The sequence below is a fragment of the Camelina sativa genome, chromosome 15, assembly GCF_030686135.1.
Source record: "Camelina sativa cultivar CO46 ecotype springtype chromosome 15, ASM3068613v1".
NCBI lineage: Eukaryota > Viridiplantae > Streptophyta > Magnoliopsida > Brassicales > Brassicaceae > Camelina > Camelina sativa.
This window is the reverse complement of record NC_141894.1, coordinates 32,098,864-32,119,760: the sequence shown is the minus strand read 5'-3', so window position 1 is coordinate 32,119,760 and position 20,897 is coordinate 32,098,864. Positions and strand designations below refer to the sequence as shown.

General features: G+C 35.1%; 2 protein-coding genes and 2 pseudogenes across 4 annotated transcripts; 2 read left to right on the top strand and 2 right to left on the bottom strand.

The window, feature by feature from the left end:
- Positions 1-180: 180 nt before the first annotated feature.
- On the bottom strand, positions 181-2,184 carry NFD6 (nuclear fusion defective 6). 3 transcript variants are annotated; one of them, XM_010469491.3, is made up of 4 exons: positions 1,757-2,184; positions 1,254-1,375; positions 609-664; positions 181-429 (listed from the first exon to the last, which is right to left on the bottom strand). In XM_010469491.3, exons 1-3 carry the CDS (start codon positions 1,906-1,908, stop codon positions 645-647), a joined length of 294 nt encoding a protein of 97 aa, XP_010467793.1. In that variant the 5' UTR covers positions 1,909-2,184; the 3' UTR covers positions 181-429; positions 609-644. The 3 variants fall into 3 exon arrangements, with proteins under 3 accessions (XP_010467793.1, XP_010467792.1, XP_010467794.1); XM_010469490.3 differs by lacking the exon at positions 609-664; XM_010469492.3 differs by lacking the exons at positions 181-429; positions 609-664 and adding an exon at positions 672-951.
- Positions 2,185-2,292: 108 nt separating this feature from the next.
- Positions 2,293-8,825, bottom strand: RPN1A (26S proteasome regulatory subunit S2 1A). Its single transcript, XM_010469495.3, has 23 exons — positions 8,171-8,825; positions 7,783-7,883; positions 7,472-7,592; positions 7,317-7,376; positions 6,968-7,078; positions 6,708-6,773; positions 6,442-6,563; positions 6,150-6,264; positions 5,948-6,022; positions 5,318-5,476; positions 5,113-5,220; positions 4,938-5,039; positions 4,705-4,845; positions 4,518-4,622; positions 4,211-4,432; positions 4,010-4,123; positions 3,715-3,930; positions 3,553-3,612; positions 3,348-3,461; positions 3,170-3,255; positions 2,948-3,056; positions 2,666-2,844; positions 2,293-2,558 (listed from the first exon to the last, which is right to left on the bottom strand). The coding sequence occupies exons 1-23, from the start codon at positions 8,285-8,287 to the stop codon at positions 2,486-2,488; spliced, it is 2,676 nt and encodes an 891-aa protein (XP_010467797.1). The 5' UTR covers positions 8,288-8,825; the 3' UTR covers positions 2,293-2,485.
- Positions 8,826-10,172: 1,347 nt separating this feature from the next.
- LOC104748910 (uncharacterized) lies at positions 10,173-12,757 on the top strand (annotated as a pseudogene).
- Positions 12,758-14,949: 2,192 nt separating this feature from the next.
- LOC147927436 (uncharacterized) lies at positions 14,950-15,909 on the top strand (annotated as a pseudogene).
- Positions 15,910-20,897: the final 4,988 nt, after the last annotated feature.

Below are 20,897 nucleotides of genomic sequence, written 5' to 3'. Positions count from 1 at the left end.
GCCGAGACTACAATGTTACATAAGGACACGAAGAAGAAACTTAAAGCCTTCTTTCAAGTTTAAGGGTAGACAAGTTAATGTGCTGATTTTATTGCCAATTCTGCTACTTTTTCCCCCCTCCTTTCCTTAGTGTGATATGTCAATGATTATTCAAACTCATGGATGTTTCAAAGTTATAAATTAGTAGAAGTGGCAAGTTCTGAATTTAAAAAAGAAAAAAGCAAGTTTGTGTGTTGATGTAACAGAGATCATAGAGAATTGAGATATAAAAGATGGGAGGACATTTGTCTTTGATATGAAAATTGAAGACAAAGAGAACACTAGTGTTTGAGCAGTACAACAATTATTCTTTGCCTAAACTCTCTCTTAAAGCTTCTCGCGCATTCGCAGTGGGTACGCGTAGACATCATCAAAAGTCCTCTTTGCAAGCTGATAAATTATACCAAAACATCAGTTACTAGTCTAATCAATACAGCAAGCTCTAATAGGCTGAAAACAAACACAAAGTCTCCAAGAAAGCCAGAAACAAGTAGGCAAAATCAAGAGGGTTTTTCGTTCCTAAGTTTTTTCTGGGGAAGAAAGGCTTTAAAAAGGTAAGAGTTTTGTACATAAACTGTAGCTTCAGTGTTCTTCTGGCTAACTCATCACACATCATCATTGCAAGCTGGGAGTATAAGACCAATCAGTAATTATACTTGCATTAAAGTGTCTACTACAAATCAACTCAAATACAGTAATAGCCAACAAGAAAAGAAGACACATTCCATTAAAAAATGGTCGGGTGGTACATGTTTTCTTATAAGAAGATGTGTAAGAACCATCAATGAATGATGTGTTTTCTAAAGCCTTATTATTGCCTCAAAAACCATAATATTTGTTTATAGAAAATGTTATTTGCAGGAAAACCAGATCTTGGCTTCTTTGTCTTCATCTACCCTCTCTTGTGTCAGCCTACAGCATTCGGGAAAAACTAAGACCAATAGAGTCGCCATCTCTTTTCAACGTTAAGCAGAAAGACAACAACAAATGATCCAGTTCTTCGCCCATAGCAGCAAACAAACTGATTGAAGCTTGTTAAATGGCAAACCTTAACCTAGTTCTCTACTACTAATCATGCAATCTTTATTATTAACAGAAACACTTCTCACAACAAGTCTATCAAACAAACAAACAAACAAACAAAGAAAGCATATATATCTGCAAACAAACAAACGAAAAGAATCAAAAGGAAAGGATTTTGAGGGAAGAAATACCGTCAGAGAGCCAGCCATAGGTTTGGGCAGAGACAGAAAGCTTTGAAGTCATTAAAGCTGAAGCAGTAGCCGAGTGGTATGGCAACAATGACTCCACACAGAAGCTCAGTTCCACAGGATTACTATCAACAAGCAAAAAAAAAAAAAAAAAAAAAAGGTATGAAGTAATGATGATATTAGTCAATAGAGAAGAGGGTTGGTTTTTCTCAATTAAAGATGCAAAATTTTCATCTGTTTAACCACCACACCACTGAGTGAGTGTTATGATTACAAACACCAATGTGATTAGATTACAAAAGAACAAAACCCGAAGATTCAGGAAGACAAAAAGTTGATTTTATTTGGCTTTGAATTGTAATAACCCTTTTGCAAGATTCCAATTAGAGAGACATAAAATCTCTTCATTCCAAGATATATATTAAAGAACTTTGGATCGGATAATAGCACACAAGTATGAAATGAGATCAAATAGGAAAAATTGGGTAAAACAGAGAGAGACTAACCGGAGAGGAGAAAGGAGTGGACTTCTTCTGGCAGTGGCTCTAAACAAGGGCGGGGCTGATTTCGCTTGAGAGGCGAAGCGGCCAGTGACGCTCCGACTCGAAGCAGCTCGAAACATCGATCTAGCACCGGAGGCGACGGCGGATGCGGCCATCGGGAGAGAGAGAGAGTTACGGGTACGAGAGGAAGAAGAAGAGAAATGGAGAATTCGATTGGCTTTGGCTTTCCGATTACGATTACGGGGAAAACGAGATAAACCCTATAAAACCTGTTCTGTTTGGTTTGGTCCAAAACCTTTTTTTATAAACGCGAGCGATTCTTATTACGTCACAATACCTTTGGGGCCAAAAGGCTCTCTCTACTAACAAATATTCGACCCGTATAAAAACCTCAGTACCCCGTTTAAGTTTTTTTGTCACAATATACTGTTGTTTTAATTTATGGATCGTGAACTTATTTATAGCTGACCGTTCAATATTGATATTTTTTTTGAGAAATATCTATGGATGTCTCTATCGACTATAAAAATCAAACAGACTAATGTAATAATTTGATTAACGACGTGTCATAGAAAAGATCCCAAGATAATAATGAAACAAACAAAGCTTACACGAAGATAGGAAAACCAAAAAAAAAAAAAGAGAAGGCATAGAACCATGATGAGACATAATAAAACTAGTAGCAGGTAACAGCAGAGCTTCTTTTTCTTCTTCCTATGAAAACGCATCTCTTCACTCCTCTCTGTAGTCTGGATTCTCCTTTAATATGATGAACCCTTCTAGTATCGGCGACAGAGGAATGTATCTGTTTTCCCATTTACAACAATCCGAGTTTTAATTATAATCAGACATACCAAAAGTCTTTTCAATTTGAAAAAAAAATAAAATTGTACAAGGAAGGAAAGAACATACTTGTCAGTAGCTAGTTCGGCTCTCTCTCCAGCAGCCAAGAGAACAGGCGTGGAGTGTGTCTGGAACCCTGTTATGGTCTTTGGCCGACCCGCCTGTCCAACCACATCAACTGCTTGTCCTACCCGCACTGGCACTGACAGTGGCTTCAGGTTTTCGTCTACTGTCAACATCATCCTTGGCTACATTTTTTAAACAAAAATTAGGATCACAATCAATCATATCGACAACTTCAACAGATCTAAATAACAAGAGGGGAAAACACTGGGACTAAGTTTCACTCACTTGCATCGCCAAAACGAGGAAGTACAGCACATAATGGTATTTCCCGAGTATGATCGGCTTCATGTCAAGGCATGCATGCAAGAGTGTCACTATACCAGCAAGTGCGGTTCTGCATCAATAAGGTTCACATGAGCAAAGTAAGGATACACAAAACAAAGCTTAAAAGATCCAACTATCGAAAAGCTCTAGTTATAGTGGCAACAGAGAGAATGATCAACTTACGGTGATAGTAAGAACCGTTCAGAGTGGAAGGGGCTGAGTGTTAAGAGACCCTTTCCCATGTGCACCAGCCCTTGAGCAATACGCACCTGCATCATGAGTTACCAAGTGAGTTCAATGATTCAAACAAGAATAACAGTTTTACTGTGAGTAGACAAAACAAAAATGAGGAACACATTACACAGAAGAGAAGACTGGCGTCCTTGTAATAATAGCTGGAGAGGTTCCGAAGCATCCCAGCTATCCTTGCGTTATTAGTTCCGGCACCAATCAGTCCCAACGATATAATTGCTGCCTGTAGGAGTTACAAGAAAGATCAGTCCCCTCTCAATACTATTCAATTAAAAAACTAACTGGACAGGCTGTGAATTATAAATGATACTAACCATGGCAACTTCCGAATCTGTGTCATGACTAAGCCGGCTCAAGGTGTCCATTACCGTCACCTGGAATTGTGGGAAAATTCAAAAAACCAGCATTAACTCTATACAACAGGCAGCAATATTATGTAAGCAGGTTAAGTAAAACGAGATTTACAAAAGTAATACCTTTGGATTAGATATGCATAAGAGACCAAGGGCCAAAGGCACAGCTCGCCGAATGTTTTGTTCTCCATATTGTAACATCCGCTCCAAAGAACGGATCTCCATATCAATCCCCAGTTCTTCGGACATAGCAACCATTGCTAATCCAAGCACAGCTGGACCCTGGTGGATGTCACCTTTCTCAAGATGCTCCCCACACTGAGCAAGAAGGTCTTGGACCTGAACATACAAGGAGTCAACAACTAAACTAAATGCAATGAACTGTGTCAACTAACTACCAGCACAGTTAATTAGATACCTTTAGGACATTCCCAGTTCCAGCATAAGCACAGGAAAGAAGTGTCATATCACAATACTTTCTAATCTTCTCATTGAACGTCTTTGAAACTTCAGCTGTAGCCTCTACACTTTCCTGGTAGATAATGGAACAAGTTGATGTTGAGCAACGCAAATAATGATTATGTACATAGAGGTAGATTAAGTACAACACATAGCCAACCTGTTTGCCCAGGTATAGAAGTCCAAGACCAAGTGGCAAGAAACGAGTGAGGGCATCTCCCAGTTCTGCCTCACTTCGATCCATCAAAGCAAATATAATAGACTGTGCCACTTCTTCGTTACAGGAACCGACATAGATCATTCCCAAAGAAAGTGAAGCAAATGCAATCACATCGAGAGGCGCTTTCGCATCATTTAGTATCGGCGACAATTTGCTTCTAATCTGTAAGAACAGTGCACATGTTAATATTTCGTGAACACCTAAAACATCAACTAATAATATAGTAAAGAAGATAACATGTCTTGACCTGGTCATTTTGGGAACCTGCATATGAAATTCCAAGACCCATGATAGCACCAATTCTGACAGATGAATCCTCTTTGTCTATATAGTCTCCAAGAAGTGCCAATGCCTGAGAAATAAAGCTGAGTGAGATGGAAGAGTGGCAATATTAGCACATGGTTCCCGCAAAATAAAACATAACATCAACTCACAGGGTCACAATCGTTCTTAATGCCACAATTAACAATCCCAACTCCCAGCAGTGCTCCAGCAATGATAGGATTATCATTACTATGGAAATATTTGTCGAGTTGGGAAAGTCCGGAGTCCACATCCCAAAGTTGAATCATACCCTATCATAAGGGAAACAACAAGATCTGGTTACAATTTCTACTTCAATGATCTGAACACAGAAAATAAATTCATCAAATAAGAAAAAGTATACCAAACTAGCAGCTGCACTAGTCTTGCCATGTTCTTTGTTTTTGAAGAGCCAATTTCCAGAAGATCCGGTGGTGGAGTCTGAAGGTACTGTCATTAGTTTGTCCTGCGATAAACAAAAATATATTAAGAGGACATGTCTTCCAGTAGATCTACTTTATTACAATCTGCAACCATACCTGACCAAAACCAGCATTTACAAATGCATTAACAAAGGTAGCAGCCAAATTCTGTCTAGCAGAATCCACGCTTGCACCAGAGCTGGCCCTGCCGTCGAGCAAGTGAGCCTACAAAATTCAAAAGGGTAGGTTAAAGACTGAGGAAAACATAATTTGTAACTAGATAAACGAGTAGCAGGTCTAACATCCATTCAAACTGATTTACCTTGTAGATGTCTTCAGGTGTTTTGGCCTCCATGACCTCAATATCCCTTGCAAGAGTCAGGTATCCTTCACTTAACTTAGTGTTGTTAACAATATCCTGTAAGGCTTCTCGGTCATCATCGTCTGCAACCATCTCATCGTCAAGGTCAAAGGTTATACCCTGCAGGGAGGAATACGAAGATAAAAGAAGTATAAGAAAGTATGTCAGTTGGGTATTGTGTATCTATGTGAACGGCAATTTAAAGCAGTGATGCAGCAGTTAATCAATGTCTGCTTTAAAAGAGAATAGAAGGAGGCCAATGTGGCTAAAGATGAGGTCTTCCCAGATACAAAATACAACGTTGGGCTAAAAATAGAGAGACGACTAGTAACTAGCCCAACATTCATGGCTAATCAAGAAACAGATTTAAATTCCCTCCAGATCACGCTCGATAACAACTATAAACAGTGTTCTCATTTTCTATCTAATAACTTTATGCAACGGCCGGAAAGTAAAATACAATCGAACAAAAGCACAAACAACTCTTAAGCATATAGGAGTAAAGATCCAAAACCAAAACATACTAACAGAAAAGAAGGAATGAGATGTAATTGTTAAATGTAATGAAGTAGAGATAGTTAAAGGTCTTACATGACGAGCAATCATGTAGCAGAACTGTTTCTTCCTTAGCAGATCAGCACATGAGGTAAATACTTGTTTAACATACTGCAATACAGAAATATATCGTGGAGCACATTAAACATCAAAAAAGTTGACACAAATACTCAAAATACTTGACATAGAGGATTAATTTTTCCAGCTGCAACGTTCTGTAGGAAGATTAAAGTCCTACCTGCGTGTTATCAAGAAATAGTGCAATCTGCAGAGCGTTTGGATATTCTTCAAACTTCATGTAAATCATGTAGGAAATATCTAGAACCAACATGTCATCTGGTCCAGGAAGGTACCTAAAAATTCAAATATAAAACATCAAAGAGACTTTTGTGAGCAATATAGACAAAGCTCATTACTTGTTTCTACATGACTGATCTAAAAAAATCAGTAAAATAACAATATGACTGGTCTAAAACCACAAATAAGAGTGGAGAAAATAAAATAAATAGGATTGAGTATGTTGAAAGTACTTTGCTGCACTTGTAAGATAATTGCATGTCCTCTTGAAATTTGTTTTGTCTACATGCTCAAGTAAGAGATCAAGATCCTCGACATCCATTAAAAGGTCAACAGCTTCAGTTTCTGCATTATGCTGCAAGGAGTAAAATGAAATCATTTAGATAGAAATAAACCCCAAAGGTCTAGTGTCAAGCCTATTAATTATAAAATCGCTTCCTATATATGCACGACAAAGGACCAAAGAAACAAGAAATATAACAATCTTTAGAAAATTCACCTTCATGTGAAAAGCAACAATTTGCTGCACAAGCTCCATCAAATCGTCAATAGGGGCCTCCTCACTCTGAGATAATGAACAGGTAGATAACCATGACTCAGTAACCTTTCTCATTGAATAAGACACATACTCATTCCTTAAAACTCCAATCATTAGCAAGATAAACCCAAACACAACTTCCAATAACCCAAGAATATGGGCAAAAGTCCGAGGTCGAGAAACTGAATAGTCAAAGACAAAATGGAGATTTGATTTCAAACCTGACGCTTTGTATACTCTTGCGCAATCTCTCCAGCAAGATTCCTGACATATTCGTGACCCCACGATCCAATGTCACCCTCTGTTCCAATCAACCTATAACCTAAGCTTTCCTGGAATATAAAAGAAAGTAGATATCAGTTCACAATATGCCTCAAGTATACAAATCGGAAAAACAAACTCAACAGAGTTCTATACAAAAAAATAATACAACAGATGTGTTAAGGCAGAACAGAGAAGGTGCAAGCAGAAAGAAATGAAAAGGAAACCAGAGACATCTGAAGATGGAACAAATAGATTAAAAAAAGGACATCTTTTATTAAAAGGCCAAATCAGTAGCTAGAAGCATACCCTTTCACCCTCCGCAGACATGGTAAGGGCCAAGACAGACAAGATATCGGACAAGTACTTCTGCAAACATAGAAAAAGCAATCTTTAAGCCATACCCAAAAATAGGAACAAAGAAGGAGTTGACGAGGTATGAATTGAAATCTATGATGACATACCTTGAGATCAGAATCAGCCATTGTTACATGAAATGCTTTAAGAGTTCCATAATGGGGACGGAGAAACTTAAGTGGCTTGGGAACTGAAGTCATGGAGCTTGTTGAAGCCCGGATTTCCTGCCTAGGGAACCAAAAAAAAAAAAAAACAAGGAGGTAATCTTAAGACAAAAGAGTAATGAAAACACAAACATGTACAGTAATAAAAGAAAGAAAAACATAGACTTTATAAGTTGTACAATCTTCAAAGACAATAATCTACAATCTTCACTGCTGAGCAAGTCAAATTCGGGTTTAAAAGATTAATGAATTACCTCATGCTTTCCAGAGCAGCCTTCTGCAACTCCGGGTTGGGATCCTGAACCCTCTCAACATAGAGCTCAAGGTTCTGCTTTAGTTCCAAGTCCTCTTCAGACTACAATCACACCCCCAAGTCATTAAGTGAGACAAAATATATACTAATCTACAAAAACTCTCCTCCCATCCCAATTTAACAGAGCTTTCTAATCCCGCTAGTCGTAAAACCCTAATTCTATATAACATACTTACTACCTCAATCCGAGATCGATTTCAATTTACAAAATGAGTACAGATCCTCCTACATATTTGAAATTAAATCCCAATTCTGATGAACCCAGATACTAAACACAATGTCGGGAGAAAAAGGAACGCCAAATCAAAACCGAGAAAGAAGAAACTTACAAGGTCCTCTTCCTTTTTCTCGTCCTTCTTCTTGGGATCCTTAGACGGAACCTTCAGGGAAGCTTCATCCTGCTTCGCACCGCCTCCGACGCTGTTGGGATCCTGAGTTGGAGCCATCTCTCTCTCTCTCTAGTTCCAAATCAAAAGCAGATCAATCTCAATCCTTCGCAAGAGCTTGAAATTTGAACACTCAGCCGAATCGAGAAGCTTATGGTTTTGTTCTATCGAAAACTTTAATTGCAGAGAAACCAAAATCGAAGAATTAACAAAAAAAAAAAACCAAACTCTTTCTGCAACTCCAAAGCAAATAATATACTGTACAAATGCCGAACTCGGAGGAGATAACCCCTCGATCAAGATTTCTACTATGGAATCAGGCCCATTTTGGTCATTTCAGCCCATAACCGGCCCAATGTCTACAAATTCCAATATTGGATGGTGTTTTCATGTTTTTTATAAGGTTTGAACAACCACCAATATTTACCGTATATCCTAATCCATGCTGGTTCAATTATTCTTTTAACCATGTTATGCTTATCTTGTGGTTAAATTAAATTAAATATTTATCATAGAGTTTAATAACCCTTGGTTTGTTATGTATGATTAAGTAGATACTCATTAAGGCCTATTAATAATCTATTAGGTTATAACCAATGCTTGTTCATCAAGTTGTATCCCTTATATATAGGAAAAATGTTTCGCAGCTATTTGGACTATGCTCCAACACATGCGCACACATACAAACAAAATAAATGTCAGCCTAACTACTTGATCTATCGTTATTAGATAGGGACATGAATAAACTATCACAAGTTATGTGTGGAGCACCATAACCATAGATTCTGATACCGGCTCGGTGTACGGAGCGGAGGAATCCGGTACCGGAGCTTTGGTCCGTTATGACCCAATTACAATTTTTGACCCGATTATTTTTTTAGTAAACCGGACCCAATTAATTAAGACCGAACCGTTCCAATTAAAAAAAATCTCAGTGTAAATCCAAATGTTATACAGCCAAACCCGATACTTCATTTCCATTTCACGATTTAACCTAAAAAAAAAACTTTACTACTTACCTAGGGTTCTTCGAAGTAGTAGAAGGAAACACTCGAATTGGTAGTGAATCAAAGACGAATCTCGTTACAATGAGGTAAGATATCTGGATTTTGACATTAATCTTGTGAGGTGTGTGTTCCAAATTCGCGAGATTAGGGTTCCAATCTAAAATCGTGATTTTAGGGTTTTCTAATCTAAAATCGCGAGATTAGGGTTTCTGGGTTTACTTATTTGGGGATTTATTTTGGGTCTTTGTTGGGGATTTATTCTGGGTTCCTTTTTCTTTTATAGATTAGTGGAGAGCGATATATGTAGCTTTTCGTATAGGACAAATCATGGTTTTCTCGAGTAGTTATAGATTATTGGTTCTATTTTTTTTTTCTGTTGGTTACTGTTGTTTTTTACGAGTTGTTAAAGATTAAAGTTTTGCTTTGTAACAATTTGTGGGGTCGATTTCAAGGTGTTTAGGTTGAAAACAAAGATGACTTTGTCCTTGTCAGGTTTATGTAGAATATTGGTTCTGTTTTTTTTCTCTCTTGGTTACTGTTGTTTTTTCGAGTTGTTAAAGATTAAAGTTTTGCTTTGTAACAATTTGTGGGGTCGATTTCAAGGTGTTTAGATTGAAAATTGAAAACAAAGATGACTTTGTCCTTGTCGGGTTTATGTAGAATATTGTTGTCGGGTCTTTGAATTTTGATATTTTATTATTTTTGTTTTTTAGCGATTGTTTAATATAACTTGTTTAACTGATAAATGTTTTTATGTGTATTGCAGTAACGAGGAACTTGTGAAAGTGAATTGCCATCATTCTGTCCAGTTCAAAGAAGCAAATGGTGTTTGTGATTACATTGATGGAGTGGTTGATGTGTTTGAAATGCATCCTGATGCTATCTTCAAAACTGTGATATCCATGAAGTTGCTTGACAAAAATATCGAGCTTGGGACTATGTGGTACAAGCTACCATTTGAAGATTTAGCAGATAAGCATTCTCTTGAGGTTGAAGCGAATAGTAACAAGATGCAATCAGCAGGGCGTTGGATGAGAGAGCTGGACGTGTATGTTGAGAAACCACTTTCTTATTCGCTAATAGGGAATGACGTAGCAATTCCTGATGAGCTGAGTGATGGAGAAGGCGATCCAGAGTACGAACCTGAAGGTGAGACGGACGATGATGCTGATGAGGACGAAGATGGTTTGTCTGAAAATGCTGAATCAGAAGAAGAGGATGAGGTTGGTGAAGCGGATCTGGAAGTGTTCAACCATGACAGCTATGAAGAACAAATTCCAGATGAAGATGAAGTCTACCCTGCAACTGATGACTCTTCTGGTGATGAAGAAGAACAAGCAGAGAGGTTGGTAAAAAAGAATTTGCCCGATGGTGTGTTCAGCTTGAGGCAAATATTTTCCACTGGTGCGGATTTTAAGGCCAATGTGATCCGCTACGTACTGAAGACAAGGCAAAATGTAGTGTTTGATAGATGGGAAAAAATTGCACTTGGTGCAAGGTGTAAGAGCAAAGGATGCGGATGGCAAATCTATTGTTCTATAGAGAACCCAATACAGAAGTGGATGGTTAAAACCTACTATGATGAGCATCAATGTCATCCTGTTGGGCGATGTGAGCTAATAAGAAGTCCTGTGATTGCTGACTTGTTTCTTGAAGACATTAGAAGAGATCCTGAGATGAGTGCACCCAAAGACGAGATGAAAAGGAGGTACAACATCATCATCACACCTTCACAGTCACAATCCGCAAGAAGGAGGGCATTTAACAAGCTGCAAGAAGAATGCAATGCCCAGTTTTCAAGACTTAGAGATTATCAGTATCAACTCACTAAATAAGTAACTGTTTGTGATCCTGTTTGGTTTCTTTTCAAAGTTGTTTGTCATTGTTCCTTATGTTTGTCTTAACTTTGCGAATAGGACAATGCCTGGTTCAACAGTGGAGATCAACACGAACACTAGAGAAGATGGTTCGGATGAATTTTACCAGATTTATATATGCTTCGAGCCGTTGAGGACGTCATGGAAGGAGAATTGCAGACCAATTATTGGGTTAGATGGGACATTCTTGAAGCATAATATCCAAGGCACATTGCTTACCGCAGTTGGAAGAGATCCTAACAATCAGATCTACCCTATAGCTTGGGCCGTTGTATCAGGAGAAAACCATGAAAACTAGGAGTGGTTTATTCACAAGATTAAGGTAGACCTGGATTTGGGGGATGGCGAGAACATTACCATTATCTCTGACATGCATAGAAGCATTATTCATGGTATGGCAATGGAGTTACCAAAGGCAGAACACCGAGCTTGTGCCAGACACATCTACGCAAACCTTAAAAAGGATCACAAATCTGAGACACTGAAGCCACTATTTTGGAGAGTATCTAGCAGTTACAATGAAGCTGATTTCAGGAGTAACTTGGCTATTTTAAGAGAGATGGACCCGAGGGCTTGTGATGATCTGCTGAAGAAAGATCATCGTAAATGGTGCAGGGCTTTCTTTAGGACTGGATCAAGCTGTGGTGACACACACAACAATCACACAGAGTCCTACAACAGAACATTGAAGAAAGCAAGGAAAAAACCATTTGTGGAGATGTTAGAGCTGGTTAGAAGAGATGCAATGCAAAGGATTGTAACCCGGTTTAAGATAGCTGAGAAGGAGACTGCAAAGTATACAAAGAAAGCAAGGATAGAAGTGGAGAAGTCATGTGATGAGGCGCAGAACTGTTTCTCTCTTTCAAGCACAGGCGGCAAATATGAGATTGTAGAGTTTGGTACTGGATTTTGTGTGATATTGTCTAAGAGGGAGTGTGCATGTAGGAAGTGGGATTTAACAGGAATTCCTTGTCGCCATGCGGTTTGTGCAATCAGAGAGAACTGTCAAGAGGTTGAGGACTACATTTCTGATTACTATTTGACAGAAAAATGGCGAAACAATTACCGTAGAGGGTTGACTCCGGTAAATGGAACGAGGTTTTGGGAGGAGGTAGGAGGAAGACGAATTTATGGACCTCCTTACAAGCGCCCTCCAGGGAGACCTAAGGGAAAAGCAAGGATCAAAGGTTTACATGAATCACCTACTAAGAAAAATAAGTATAAGGTTGGTAGAAAAGGAAGAATAGCCCATTGTAGTTTATGTGGTGGGGCTGGACATAACTCAAGAAAATGTCCTAATGAGGTATGTATGAATGAGCTTTAATTTTTGACAAAATTACCATCTGTTTTTTTGTTGTTGTTTACTATGTTAACTTTATATCACCCTTCCTTTGTAGTCTGATGAAAGCAGGGCAACGAGAAGGAAACTTGCCCAAGATGCTCAAAATGCTGCGCTATTGGAGGCTCAAGATGAAGCAGAAATGGAAGCAGCAATGATAGCTCAAGAGGAAGCTGCACTAGGTGGTCATGAGGAAGCTGGGACCTCAGGCCAAGGTCATGTTGAAGTCCAAGATGTTTCATTGACTGCACCACAAGGAAGCCAAAGACTCCGAGGGTTACTCTTTGGAAACACTACTGAGCATTGATGTGTTGTGGTATTGAAAACAATGATTTAGGAAGGTTGGTGTGCGAGTTCTTGTTAGTCTTTGTCACGTGGGTTTTTTGTCTCTTTTTGATGGATTTGTGACAAAGAGAAACTCGTTTCGGATTAATCAGGGTTTTTGTACTTGCAGACAACATATTTTTGGTTTCCATCTATTAAGACAAACTTATTTTGTATTAATCTCTTTGGTCCATTTATTTCTTTGATGCATCTTGCTTAATTTTGATGCATTTGGTCAATCAAAGGTTATCCATAACTCAAAAGAAGAAATCCAGAATTGATCCATACTGACAATAGTTTTACAAAAAACACATAAGTGACAACAAGAAACACAACACGTACGACAATTGCTTTTAAAGCAAACACACAATGGTCCCAATGGAACATACAAGCAATCCGGATAACCCAGTGATGATCAATCGTTGCCTATACATGACTTTCTCTGCATCTTCGACATGCTTCTCCAAATCACTCCGTAGTTCCATAATTGTCATTTGGAGATGATCTATCAATTTCTCCTTCTCACGATTTTCAGCTGCAGCTTGAATCAAGGCGTTTCGCAGCCACCCTCTCACCTCTTCTTGATCAAACCATTTAAAGAACTTGCAGTGCTCAGTTCCACCATCCTACAACCATTATAAACTCTCAACACTTGCAAAATTTGCCTATTATATACAGCTCTACCAAAACGCACACACATTACCTTGTACATTTGACACCCAAAAAACTTTCTACCATGATTCTTTTCAGTCTTTGAGGTAAGTATCTTTGCTGGCAATCCACAATCACACTTCCTCATAACTCCAGAAGATCTACTCATGCTTGATGAACCCGTGCTTAAATCCATCCTACCAAATTCACACAATAATCTATTTCATCACACAATTATATACAGATCTATTTCATCAACGACCTCAACGACCTTAATCTTCGTTCCAAACCAATGAACACATATTCGTAGATCTATTTTGCCAATGTAATCTCATAGATCTATTTTGCCAATTTCAAAGAATTATACTATCAACAAACCTGTTACAAGCTCTGAACTTTAGGACTTGATTGTCGTCAGATTTTCCTTCAACAAATCGCCCAACTAACACAAATCCTCTTTTCAAAACCAAATCGGGTCTTCAGAGTACATATGTTCTTTCGTTTCTCGAGTTTAACTTGGGAGAGATAAATTTTGTGTGGTAAATATAATTTATGGGTTTAAGATATAAATCGGGTTTAGCCAAAAAGGGTCCGGTTTAATAAAAAAAAACCCGGGTCAAAAATTGTAATCAGGTCATAACGGACCAAAGCTCTGGTACCGGATTCCGCCACTCCGTACACCGGACCGGTATTGGAATCTATGGTTATGGTGCTCCACACATAACTTGTCATAGTTTATTCATGTCCTTATGTAATAACGATAGATCAAGTAGTTAAGCTGACATTTATTTTGTCTGTATGTGTGCGCATGTGTTGGAGCATAGTCCAAGTGTTTAACACGTTATCAGCCCTGTGTCTTTAACCCTACAGAAAAAAAGAAAACCCTAACCGCCCACGTTGGGCGGCAGCCGTCACCGCTTCCGACCAGCCATCACCGCTTTCGATATCTCTACTCTCCAACCTCGAAACGTCTCTCCTCTCTGGTACACATGCTCTAATCTTATACACATAATTGATTATTTGGTTGGTCAACAATCACGGCTGGCTTGCTATACGTATCCGAACATAAGATGCTTTACTGTAATACTGTATCTTATGTTTCTGATTTCGTTATACGTATTACTACTACTTTATACATGCTTCACTTTATTGTTATTACTTATGCATGTTATTACTCACATACATCATGCATTATGATTGTTTATTTAATCGATATTACTCACATATATGGTACAAAATATAAGCTGTTTTACTTATGCACTATTATTAATATGATTCATGCACTCTTATTACGTACTCACATAGATGCATATTATTATCATCAATATTCATGTACTCGTATTATGCATGTTATTATTAATATTATTATATGATGCATAATATCATACATGCACTAGTATATAGATACATGCACATGTTAATATGCTTCTACGTACTTTGTGCATAACCACGCATACGTTAAATATATTTCTTTTGAGTTAAGTTTAATTTGTGTTGTGTGTTAATCATGTATAGTGAGTGACCATGTCAAGACTCCCAAGCCTTGATTTTGCTGCCCTTGATATCTCCGGAGATAATTACTTGGCATGGGCGCTTGAGGCCAAGATTTTGTTGAAATCCAAAGGGCTGGGTGATACAATCATCCATGGAAACAAAGAAGATGAGAAAAAGAAGGCACAAGCAATGATGCTGCTTAGCCGTCACCTCCACGAGAGTCTTAAGAATTATTTGTTCGTGAAAGATCCAGCCGTTCTTTGGAGCGATCTGAAAAAAAGGTATAAACACAAAAAAATGGTGATTCTACCAAGAGGCCGATATGAATGGACGCAATTGAGTTTCCAAGACTATAAATCTTTTAGTGAGTACGACTCCGCCTTACACAAAATTACCTCCAAATTGGCATTATGTGGTGAAAAGGTAACAGAGGAGGACATGTTAGAGAAAACTTTCCCTACTTTGCATACACAGTACCGTGAAAAAGGGTTTACGTATTACCAGTTGATTTCATGCCTTGTGGCTGAAGAACAGAACCAGCTATTGATGCACAATCATGGTATGCGTCCAACTGGATCTGCACCGCTTCCCGAAGCGAACACGGCATCTTTCGGTAAGAAAAAGCAAAACAGAACCACTAACCATGGTCTTGGAAGTGGAAATCAAAGCGGCCGTGGACGCGGTCGTGATCGTCGACACGAATATGGTCGAGGCCATGGAGTACCAGTTCAGAACCATTCTTTCAAGAAGAAGTGGACCGGTAACAAACAAGAGAAAGCGTTATATGAAAGTGTTTGTCACCGGTGTGGAGGAGAGGACCATTGGACTAAGAGGTGTCGGACACCAAAACACCTTGTTGATCTTTATAAACAATCCCTATAGCAAGAGGGGCAAAAGGTGAAAACAAACTTTGTATTTGAGTATGGCGAAGATGATTTTGGTCATGATGGTGCTACTCATATGGACACCTCTGATTTGCTTGAAGAGTAGGAGTGCTTTTGAGTTTTGCATGGATTTTTAGTTATGGCTTTAATTTTATTTATTACCTATGATTTATGTTTCTGGCTTTTGACTTTATTTTATGTTCTAAGTTATTGAATTTCAGACATGGTTGAATTTTATGGAAACAATTTTATCAAATTTTAATTTTATGTCAAACATGGTTTTACGTCTAAAGTTTATTTTTATAACTAGATAACCTTGCGTCCAACCTCTTCCACCATAGAAAGAACCTCGGCTCTGCCTTCCTCATGTGTTGAGACAACATATTCACGTCTTTTAGCTATCTCAAAATGGCTTGTTCCGACAACCAATGAAATTAAAGACCCTTTTCAACCGTCACAAAATATTTGGATAGTAACTAATGTTAAATTTTCCATTGTATTTGTGCAAGTATCTTTGATACACCATGATGTAGCCTTTGTTTCTAGAATGCTTGGACTGTCACCTTTCTTAGTGAGCCCCATGTCCATTCCCAGTTCATGGGCCACCTTCTTTAGTGGGTCCCTCGTCTACTCCTGGTCCACCCATATTTGGCGGCCAGTTTGTTACGTCTGGAAGACTTTAAATACTTGTTTACCAACCCTACAAATCATCATATTACCGACTCTTCCTCATAATACTTGTTTTGTCCTCACTCGCACAGTTACGACAATCACTTCCCGAAAGGTCACCCATGCTGAAACTACTCCAGCTCAAGCACACTTAACTCTGGAGTTCTCTCAGAACCCTTGATCGAAAATATAAGTGCACTTTGGTGACATAGGTTGCCAAATCAATTATTTTAAACCTATCCGCAAACCATGGTGTGACAGTCTCCGAACTCATATGGATCTATCAACAACAATTTATATTTTCCAATCTATCTATCTATGTTTGTTGTAAGCTTGTTTTTGATTAGCTTATTTTATCTAACTATTAGGTTGATGAGCTTCTACTCTTCCCTTTTATGATTGAATGAATGGTAAAATTTATGTTTGGACAAAAAAGAGTCTATGACCCCCCCCCCCCCCAATCAAGGTTAAAAATTAGAAAAAAATAATTTGTCCCAAATAATTCAAAGGTGAAAAGATAAATTAAATAAAACAATCTAAAATCATATATATAAAAGTAGAGTTTCAGTCTCTCCTTATTGGTCCACTTGGCAATACAATTTTAACAAAAAAAAATTATATTAAAACACAAATTTAAAACAATTAATTTTCACATTTAACTCACATAATATAAAACTGAAATCTTTATAGCTTCTCCCTATAAATTATGCATCAATTTTATTTCTCCACTAAGTTGTATTAAAAAAATTATATTAAAACACAAATTTAAAACAATTAATTTTCACATTTAACTCACATAATATAAAACTGAAATCTTTATAGCTTCTCCCTATAAATTATGCATCAACTTTATTTCTCCACTAAGTTGTATTAATCAATTGTATTAAAACAAAACAATAATTTAGAATTGTAACTCTCATTTTTCTAAATGTAATTTTTCATCATTTCTCTTCCTAGTCTATCACTCTTTCATTCTCTCATCTTCTTCCACTACTCTCAAATCTCTTTTTTGTTTTGTTTTGTTTTGTTTTGTATTTTTTTTTGTTATTGTTGTTGTATGGGTTATAAAAAATCAAATCAAATATCATTGTAAAAGCTTAGTTTTAGAGTTTGTATGAAATGTATATCTTATATATTTATTTTAATCTTTTAAAATGTTTATCTCCATTTTCTATTTTATATTAACATCTTATAAGTCATTATTTTCATACTTTCTTACAATATTCACCACACAATAAGATCATAAAGTTGAAATGATGCATATGTAATTATCTATAATGTCTGTGGTTATCTCACATATTCATGTATCATTTTTAATAATTTATAAAGATCAATATAATATTTAAAGATCAATATAACTATCCATTTATCCATTTATAAAGACTATTTTGTTTTGTGATCCAATTGTTAAATCTGCAGAGATCAATGTAATATATATATATATTTTTTTTATGATTTGAGGTTTTTGAAAACAAAAAGAACATAATTAAACAATTGGTTATTTGTATCTTTAATCAAAATAAAAAATGATCCAAAAAACAAAACATATTCAACTGGAACTTAAATATAAAAATAAAATATAATTTTAAAATATCATTTCACTAAATTCTCTAAAGATGAAAAACCATTAGTATGAAATCTAGCACTATAAAATTAAATTGATGAGTGAAAACCAAAAAAATAGAAGTTATCCTTGGGATTTTAAAAATTAGTGAGATTGAAGAATTCATATAATTTTATAAGAAAACTAATTTAGTTTGTCACTTAAAAAGTAATATTTTTTATTTTGAAATATTATGTGTAAGTGTTGAGTTTATATCAACAAACAACCAAATAATGTGAATTTTGATTCAGCCACTTGGTATTCCTTTTATTTTAGGTTATAAAAATTAAAATATTTATTTATAATTAAAGACATGTAACTCCATTTAACTCAAATGTAACTCCTATCCAATAATTGTACATTAATTCATTCCTCCTACTAACTTATTATCTTTCAAGAGAAATTATTTTTGGTTCCTTATTGGTCCACTTGGCAATGCAATTTTATCAAAAAAAAATTATATTAAAACACAAATTTAAAATAATTAATTTTCACATTTAACTCACATAATATAAAACTGAAATTTTTATAGCTTCTCCCTATAAATTATGCATCAACTTTATTTCTCCACTAAGTTGTATTAAAAAAATTATATTAAAACACAAATGTAAAACAATTAATTTTCACATTTAACTCACATAATATAAAACTGAAATCTTTATAGCTTCTCCCTATAAATTATGCATCAACTTTATTTCTCCACTAAGTTGTATTAATCAATTGTATTAAAACAAAACAATAAATTAGAATTGTAACTCTCATTTTTCTAAATGTAAATTTTCATCATTTCTCTTCCTATAAATACTCATTATCTTATTCTCTTAGTCTATCACTCTTTCATTCTCTCATCTTCTTCCACTACTCTCAAATCTCTTTTTTGTTTTGTTTTGTTTTGTTTTGTTTTGTATTTTTTTTGTATTTTTTTTGTTATTGTTGTTGTATGGGTTATATAAAAAATCAAATCAAATATCATTGTAAAAGCTTAGTTTTAGAGTTTGTATGATATGTATATCTTATATATTTATTTTAATCTTTTAAAATGTTTATCTCCATTTTCTATTTTATATTAACATCTTATAAAGTCATTATTTTCATACTTCCTTACAATATTCACCACACAATAAGATCATAAAGTTGAAATGATCAATATGTAATTATCTATTATGTCTCTGGTTATCTCACATATTCATGTATCATTTTTAATAATTTATAAAGATCAATATAACTATCCATTTATCCATTTATAAAGACTATTTTGTTTTGTGATCCAAATGTTAAATCCGCAGAGATCAATATAATATATATATATATATATATATTTTTTTTTTATGATTTGAGGTTTTTCAAAACAAAAAGAACATAATTAAAAAATTGCTTATTTGTGTCTTTAATCAAAATAAAAAATGATCCAAAAAACAAAACATATTCAACTGGAACTTAAATATAAAAATAAAATATAATTTTAAAAATATCATTTCACTAAATTCTCTAAAGATGAAACCATTAGTATGAAATCTAGCACTATAAAATTAAATTGATGTGAAAACCAAAAAAATATAATTTATCCTTGGGATTTTAAAAATTATTGAGATTGAAGAATTCATATAATTTTATAAGAAAACTAATTTAGTTTGTCACTTAAAAAGTAATCTTTTTTATTTTGAAATATTATATGTAAGTGTTGAGTTTATATCAACAAACAACCAAATAATGTGAATTTTGATTCAGCCACTTGGTATTCCTTTTATTTTAGATTATAAAAATTAAAATATTTATTTATAATTAAAGACATGTAACTCTATTTAACTCAAATGTAACTCATATCCAATAATTGTACATTAATTCATTCCTCCTACTAACTTATTATCTTTCAAGATAAATTATTTTTGGTTAAATTTTAATATTTTTTATTTATTTTGGTTGGCTAAACTTATATTCATATTTTGATTAGCTAATTTAATATATTTCTCATGTAAAATTATTGTTTATAATATATTTCTCATTTCAAAGTTTAAAGCAATATATCATATATATAAAAGTAAGGTTTTAGTCTCTCCTTATTGGTTGATTTTCATTTAATGTTTTCTATTTTTTTTTTTTTTTTTTGCTTTCTAATTGCTTTAAACAATATTTAAGATCCAATAAACACAATCATTTAACTCACACATTAAAATAAAATTATAACTGAAAATAAAATAAATTATGCATTAATCATATTCTACCACTCAATTTTATTCAAACACAATAAATTACTATTGTAACTCCATAGTTCTAAATGTAACTTCCATCATTTCTTATCATATAAATAAGCATTCTCTTAATCTATCATTCTCTCATATTGACATTCTTTTACTATCTCATTTTCACATTCTCTCATTCTCTTCTACAATACCTCAAATCATTTTTCGTTTTTTTTTTGTTATTTTTGATTTCTTATTTTTGTTGTATGGGTTGTAAAAAAAAAATGAAATATCATTGTAAATTGTTAATGCTAAATTTTAATTTTAGAGACTACATGATATATATTTTACATTGTTCTTATTTTAAAAGATTTATCTCCTTTATCAAATTTGGATTATTATCTTATAAGTAATCATTCTCTCTTCCTCTCCCACCAATATCAAATGTTGTTATATCTCATATGTGTTGTAAGAGTTTGATTATATATTTTAATTTAGAAAGTATTATATATATATATAGATATTACATTGTTCTATTTTTTAAAGATTCATCTCCATTATCTAATTTGGATTACCATCTTATAGTAAACATTCTCTCATCCTCTCCTACCAATATCAAATGTTGTTATATCTCATATGTGT

Excerpts from the sequence above, each read along its gene's own strand:
- NFD6 (XM_010469491.3), bottom strand. The coding sequence starts at position 1,908 with ATGGCCGCATCCGCCGTCGCCTCCGGTGCTAGATCGATGTTTCGAGCT. Across the intron at positions 1,376-1,756 it reads CCACTCCTTTCTCCTCTCCG|TAATCCTGTGGAACTGAGCT; the intron begins GTTAGTCTCTCT and ends GCTTGTTGATAG. Across the intron at positions 665-1,253 it reads CTATGGCTGGCTCTCTGACG|CTTGCAATGATGATGTGTGA; the intron begins GTATTTCTTCCC and ends TTATACTCCCAG.
- RPN1A (XM_010469495.3), bottom strand. The coding sequence starts at position 8,287 with ATGGCTCCAACTCAGGATCCCAACAGCGTCGGAGGCGGTGCGAAGCAG. Across the intron at positions 7,377-7,471 it reads TGGCTGATTCTGATCTCAAG|AAGTACTTGTCCGATATCTT; the intron begins GTATGTCATCAT and ends CTATGTTTGCAG. Across the intron at positions 4,623-4,704 it reads TTAAGAACGATTGTGACCCT|GCATTGGCACTTCTTGGAGA; the intron begins GTGAGTTGATGT and ends TTTATTTCTCAG.